The sequence below is a fragment of the Seriola aureovittata genome, chromosome 23 (assembly GCF_021018895.1).
Source record: "Seriola aureovittata isolate HTS-2021-v1 ecotype China chromosome 23, ASM2101889v1, whole genome shotgun sequence".
In the NCBI taxonomy this organism is placed as follows: domain Eukaryota; kingdom Metazoa; phylum Chordata; class Actinopteri; order Carangiformes; family Carangidae; genus Seriola; species Seriola aureovittata.
The window spans coordinates 11,638,390-11,645,860 of NC_079386.1; the positions used below are offsets into that span (position 1 = coordinate 11,638,390).

The 7,471-nt window shown below is 40.5% G+C and overlaps 1 protein-coding gene across 1 annotated transcript in view; it reads left to right on the forward strand.

The window, feature by feature from the left end:
- The window catches only part of arap2 (ArfGAP with RhoGAP domain, ankyrin repeat and PH domain 2), a 130,009-nt gene extending 126,119 nt beyond the window's left edge, over positions 1 to 3,890 (forward strand). Inside the window, exon 32 of the mRNA XM_056369276.1 lies at positions 1,537 to 3,890. Coding sequence (XP_056225251.1) covers positions 1,537 to 1,599 — 63 coding nt within the window. The 3' untranslated portion in view covers positions 1,600 to 3,890. The remainder of the gene's footprint in view (positions 1 to 1,536) is intronic.
- Positions 3,891 to 7,471: the final 3,581 nt, after the last annotated feature.

Consider the following 7,471-nt stretch of genomic DNA (forward strand, 5'->3'; position numbering starts at 1 on the left):
ATTAGTCGGGGCTTGTTTGTGCAGGCATGCTATTCAGGTCATGAATAAACTAGGGACTGGAACTGGTTTCTTTTGCATTCTGAGAACTGTTTAGTTCCTCCATATTCATCCTGGCTTATCGGGTGCATTGTCTGCATGTGTGTGCATATGTGTGTATATGTGTGTATATGTGCGTGTGTGTGTGTGTGTGTGTATATGTGTGTGTGTGTACGTGTGTGTGTGTGTGTGTGTGTGTGTGTGTGGTTTCCTAATGAATAGAGGAATGCTAATCGTGGTAAAACAGTGATTTCTCCAGCTGATTGGGTGTAATGGATGGTACTCAGAGCTCCTTCATAATTGATGAGGATGTCTTGTGGATGTCCCACTGCTGTTGTGCATTGATGGTGGTGTGTGTGCATGTGTATGTCTGTGTGTGTGTTTGCGTGTGTGTGTGTGTGTGGTGTGTGTGTGTGTGTGTGTGTGTGTGTGTGTGTGTGTGTGTGTGCAAGCGCAGTGTTTTGGGTGGGGCCCGAGACTCCAGAGAAGTCTGCTCTTGTTATTTCTGCAGTAGCTCCTGTCAATTCCTATTAACAGAAGCACGCTCCGCCGTCTCCATAATGTATGACTGCGGATTTCGGGGAAGAATGGTGTCAGATTCCCTTATCAAATTGAAAGAAAACAAAGCCATAATCTAATTGTTTGCAAAAGGAGAATGGGATGATTAAATCTCATTGTTTTTCATCTCTGTCAGAGCAACAGAAAGAGACAAGAGAAAGAGCAAACGGGGACCCGTCACAGTGCAGGAATGTATATAAAAATGTTAGTCTTTTCTGTAGACGTCTGTTAGAGATTGCAAGTGAAGTGTGTGTGAATTTGGTGGTAAACAAAAACACAGAAAGACAGACAGTTCACACAACAGCCTGTGATGAAATAGTCTAAACCGCATAAAGACAGACAGCCAAGGACATTTGCCTCGTGCATGCTGCCTCTACAGTACGTATTGTTTATCTGTATGAGAGATGGTGTTTACAGGTCTGCTTATGACATCGCTACAAATATATTTCATTAATATTGCTAGCCAGCACAGCTAGAGACAAAAAATGGACATGAGGAGCAGAGAGGGGGGGAAGAAAAGGCTTTTGTTGCTTGTTTTTATTGAAACAGGTCAATTTTGAGATGACAAGGTGAGGAGCTGACCGCAGGGTTACAGTCTGCGGAGGAACTCTATGCTCACGTGTTTGTGTTTGTGCATGAAAAAAAACAACAATTGTGACATCTCTGCTGCAGCACACCTGCAAGGTCCTGGAGAGCTAGCGCACAAACCTGCAGATTACCTCAGGGCCCCGCGGGCTCTCCCATCACTCCTACACAAACTCCCGCAGTTAAACACATCTTACTCACTCGCTCTTCTTTCTTTCTTTCCTCGCTTTCTGTCCTGTTGTTACGCTTTCATTCTGCATCATCGGACTCCCACCGCTACCTTCACCGCTATCACATTTTTCACTCATCGCTGTCTCTTCTCACTTCATCTTTTCTCTACTTTTCTCTGTTTCCCAGGCATCGTGCCAACCTGATGCTTCACTCCCAACTCTTGCCATCCATGGCTTTCACAAGCTTTGAAGGAAGGAATGCAGGCAGGCAAGTACAAAGGCAGATTTAAAAGGCCAGATATTGGTTTAAAAAAGGGGGGGGGGGAAACAGCTACACGGTTCAGTATCTCTATCCTTGGTATTTGCTTTGACTTGTGTACTGATTTGATGAAAATTGAAATTACCAAAGAGAAGAAATTTCCTTTTTCAACATCGCTCCCCACTGTAGTGTTCAGGGGACAGACTGACAATTTAATTCTGTAATTTAACTGATGTATTATCTGTGTGGCTGAGCACTAAAAATAGTTTGTAGTATTACTTTGATTCAGAAAGTCACACAGTTAGCAGTTAGCAAATTGGGGGCTGACATTGTTAGCTGTTAGCCGTTGCTTTGTTCCATCTGTGATTTGAGCTCCTTGTACGCTCCTCCACTACTCTGTACATTACAACATGTCATGATTCAAATCACGGTGTAATGGACTTAGTGCTGACATTGCATGATTCTCGTTGCTGTGAGTTTTTACAGTATGGTCATTAAGCCATGACAGGATCCTTTGAAAGAATTTCCAAGTAGCTAATTAGCCTAACTCGCTAGCTCCACTTTTCAAGTAAAATCAGAAGAACAGGTCCCCACAAATGTTTAGTGTTAAAATGTAACCGCTTAAACCACAAACGGTAGATGTTTTAACAGCTTTAATTATCACTAATGGTACATAACCAACAGTACATGGACTGAAACAAACGTCCAACATCCGCTTACTATTCTACTATTCAGAGCTATGACTCCACTCAGTTTCAAACCACAGATATTGTAAGCAAAGTTTCCACAAAAATGTCTAAAGTACTTTTATCCTCTTTTGACAAATAACTGCCTCAGTTTTATTTCCTTATACAAAAAAAAAAAAAAAAACTAATTTCAGTTGACTTTACTATATGGTGTGATAAAGAAAAAGCAGCACAAGGGAATAGAGTGAACTTCCAGATCTACAGAAGGAGGTGAGTTGTTCATTATATGAAAAAAAAGTCTTTAAGCAAATAACAATAGAATTAAAAAACAAAGGCGTGTCTTTAGGGGCAGGAGGGAACCTTTGTTTCTTTCCTTTCGAAGTTGTGTTGTGTAATTACACCATTACAGCAAATCATGCCTCTCAAACATCTTATGTTGTGTAACCCTCTCGCCACCGGCTCGTGATATGAGGAACGCTTTCAGATATAGTTATTATAACATTCACCTCCTTTTATCTCCAATAATCAATTAAATGGCGAACGGGACATCTCATTGTATAGTTAACATGTCTAGGGTAAACAATGATCCTCACTCTTTCATAACACTCAATGAGAGGCTGAGGGAATAACCCTGGCTTTGACAAATAAATGAATTTACTGCCGGACATATGAATTATCTTACTCAGATACTTACTGTATGAATTGACAAATAATAGTACAACACAGTTTCTCAGTCTCTCAGTCTTGTATTAAAGGACACAATAAATCTTCCACGTGAGAAAATAATAAACATTTGTATGGAAAATAAACAAGGAAACACCCAAAATAAAATTGACCCGGGATTTTATTTTTCTCAGTCTACTAGTTTAAACAACCTGAGTGCACTCTGTGTTTATTATTTGGTCTTTTTAGCAAGCTTGCATTAATTCGTTGGCGCGCTTTATGTTGGAGCTCATGAAAAACAGGACGCAGTACTGTTTACCTCCATTAGAAAAGATGAAACAGCGGACTACCACCTCCGCATTAATCCTCCTCGTCAGGCCTGGCCCAGCCCGCAACAAGTAGCAGCAGCCTCCACACTCCCAACAGCAGCAGACAGCAAGCAGATGGTCTCCAGCCTCAGCAAAACGTCCGCGACGACCGCTGCAGCTCTTCCCGACCCGTCTCCTCCTCTCGTCTGTGCAGATGAAGTGTTGTCCGACCGCTCTCCCTCGACGGCGGCAACCGTGATGAGCTAACGTGGCTAACTCGACGCTCTCGGTAGCCGGAAAAACACGTTATCAATAAACTGTCCAAAACTCTGTTAAAGCCACCTCTGAGTTTTTTCTTCAGTAGCCAGATTTACACAGTCCAACATGAAAACCCCAAATAACCAAAAAACGTCGGCAATCACTCTCCCACAAAATGCAGCTCTTCTCTCTCTAGCCCATCGTTCGTCTCTCCCTTTTTTCGTAACCCCACGTGAACACCAACAGAGGTCAACCGGAAGACAAAAACATCCAGGTCATTAATTCTTCAAAATAAAATGACAATTACCGTTATGCTTTTCTTTTGATAATGAACTGAACCATTTTTAAAAGTATTACTTTTAGATGCAACTTGACCCAACTGAATTAAAATTATGCACCTGTCAACAATTCACATATTTTAAATGAGAGACAAAATACAAAATAACTGATTAAGATCAGGTTATTACAGTTGTTTATACAGTCCAGGGGTCAAAGGTAGCTTTTGATTTATTCATTGTTGGCTGTTGGCTGTTCAGCAAAAGAGATTTGGCAAAAGTGCAGAGCTGAGAGAGACAGGCAATTATAAAGCCACAGTGTAATAGCTGATTCTTCATTAATGGAGGAAATAAGTGACAAGGCATAAGCCTAGATAAGAAAAAGTAAAGTAGGAAAATAGATTAAACAAAGAATGAACAAACTTGCACTGAAAAAATGGGAGATATTATTTCATTCTCTTAACTTTTGAATATGGGGTGAAAAAAAATTGTAAAAATTGGGAATTCAAGAGGTTCTTTATTGCAGGGAGTGCATGCATTGGCAGCATTTATTGTCACGCATGCAAGCTGGACATCGAATGGCACAATTCTCTTATTGATGATGACCAAGATGAAACAGACCCTGTCAATATTATACAGTTTCACCCATACACTGGTTGCAGCAAGCTGCTCTGAGAAAAAAGTAATGAAATAACAGCAGGACAGTATTGCACAGGCTGTTGCCATGCCAAAGACTTGATCTTATAAAAAGAGAAAATGAAATAAGATGAGAGTTTGCCCTTTTCCTTTCGTCTTCATCACTGGAAAGCTAGTAAACTGTAAAATATTCTTTAACTGCAGCTGGTCTGAGTTTCGTAAGCTGAAATTCAAGTAGATCCATGAGGATTTACGGGTAAGCGGCGAAAATGAGGTGGGGGGGAAAATGTAGGGAAAAAGTCAGAGAAAGTGATAAGATCAAAAAAGTTTGAGCAATGATGAGAAATCAGAGTTGGAAAAGCAAAGAAAGCAACATTTGACTTTTTTTTCTCTGACAACACTACCGTTCTGGGTCCTGACTTCCAGACGGATATCAAATTTGTTCCAGAATGGTGAAATGCCTTCATGATCCACTACCTCTCCTCAAATTGAATCCGGTCTGCTCCTTCCTCAGCTGATAATAAGTGTGTGGGGCGGGCGCCTCAGCTTTTAAATTACAGAGATATAAATGTACACATTTACATCTGGGACGCACAGTGAAATCAGAGATGAAGCACATGTTTCATGAAACACTTGATCGTATCTGTGGAGAATAACTTCTCCCATAGCTTCCATATAATCAGCCGGAATGAAGTTTAAATTCACATCTCCTTTAGCATTCAGCATCTCAGTGTTTCTCTTACATTATAATGAGTATCACAGGGATTCTGACACAAATTTATGCTCACCATCAAATCTGAGCCAAGTTGTGATATATGAAAAAAAATGATGTCAATGCCAGATTTGTTGGGTAACACTGTTTTCCTCTGATAAATAAACAACCTGTCATAATTTACGGTTTTCATCCAAGACCCAAATGCTGCATTCATATTTAGCTTTACTGCATTCTTTAAAATAATAATATGGTAGAATTTTGTTAACTGAATCCCCTTGATCATCGCAGTAGACACAGCAGCAGCAAGTTTGTCTCTTAGATCAAAAACTCTTTAGAAATATATTTCGCTCCTTCCTTACATGAGCGCATTTACTGTACTTACTTCTTATGCATTTCAAAAAGTAACAGGGTCAAATTTCGGTCAAAAAGCTCTTGGAGAGTTCACTTAGAATAACTGACTGTCATCTGCAAATATGCGAACAACTAACAAGTATTTTATGTTGTGATAGCTGCAAGACAAAGCTCATGCATCTGCCTCTAGAGAAGACTAAGTCAAACCGCAACCTGTATTCATACAAACTGTGTGGTCCAGTCTGAGTGTGACGCTGTTGGATTCAGTGGAAGTCCTGGCCTGTTTCCTTGTGTGTACACACTGTGGTTGTATCTTGTTTGCTGTACAGTACTGCTCTGGGTGATCACGTGGAACACCAGACTGGAGCGCTGGCCGTGTTGTGTGTGCTGTCATCTCAGATGTGCACAGAACACTGAGGAGTCACAGATCACTACCCCTCGGGGAGATGGAGTCTCTGTGTGTGTGTGAGAGAGAGCTGGGACAGAGTGTGTGTGTGTGTGTGTGTCAGAGAGAGAGAGAGAGAGAGAGAGAGAAAGGGGATGGTTGTTATTTTACTTCTCACCCACTAACTTCAGTGTTGCTGTCAACGGCCTCGCTTGGCACTATTACCTGACCAACTCGAGCCACATGAGTGCTTCACCTGACCAACTAAAGTCACACGATCATATTACCTGACTGTCGAAAGCCAGTTATAGGGAGGCTACCAATATAAACATGTTAACACATACTGTTCATCTCGCGATGCACCCCTTTTACCCGGTGGGGATTATGGCTCCCAATTTTCTAACTTACTCACCTGATACATCATTGAAACTGTATATTTTGTGGCAAACCTTTATTATGTTTGTTCAGCATATATATTTGTGCAGCAGCTGGACATTACATTTTAGCATTTAGCATTAAGTTTTATCTTAAAATAACTATCTGCAAGGTGATGCTAGAGGCGACAAAGCCACTGACATTAATCATCCCTGCTACAGTTCCCCTCAGATTTACAGTGTTTCAGCATCCTTTAGCTCATTAGATTGTTTTTTCTCACCCCACTGTCATCAGTTTCATTTGAAGCCACAGCAAGCAGCTTTGTAAATGAAAAGAAACTCGCTGTCCGCTACCTGTCCAACACCAAATATTAGGAAAACCGGTGAACATAGTGGAGCATTTAGCACCTAAAGAGCCAGCTCAAAGCTATGCGGAGACAAAAACAGAGCTAAAAAAGATTTAATATTGGACTTACACTCGTCAGGTGTCCAGAAACATGACTCTAGAAAAATACTGATGTTGCTCTGTTTGCTAACAGGCTTGCTAAAACTTTATAATATCATTGCTGTGTTTTGAGCTTGTTCCACTGCGTCAAAGTCGTCAAAACAAATCAATTAATGCAGCTTTAATCTTTATTTATCTATAATGTAAATAAAACTGTCTTAATTTCATATCATGGTAATTACCATGTCAAGATATACTCGTGTTTTGTTCTCTTGATTAGAGTCACATATATTATCATACGAGTGGGAATATGTGCTATAAACCGATATTATATGATTTAGAGTTACCATACCTAGACTTTGGAGATGTAATTCTGTTAGTTAGCCTCATGAAGTCGGAGACAGCAGCATCCTGAATGATTTTTCTTTTTTTGGCCATTGTCTTTAATTTTCATTTGGCTTCCAGTCAATCTCCATGACATGACATGTCACTGTGCATTTTAACCCAGAGTGCTGACTGCTGTCAGGGAAGTTAAAGCCTACTGAGCCACGGGTTTAAACCAATGGTAAAGCTTCCTTTACTGTGGCAGTACAGTTGCAGCTCTCACTGTGTGGGTTTGTGTCTTGCTCTGGGTCAGTGTCTTTAATTTTTTTCATCCACCAGAGCAGAGAAGCAGAAGCAGGAGAAGCAAAAAATAAAAACAATGTCTCTAAAGTGCAATTATGCATTCAGCGCAATAGCATATGAAGCTAATTAATTATCACTTT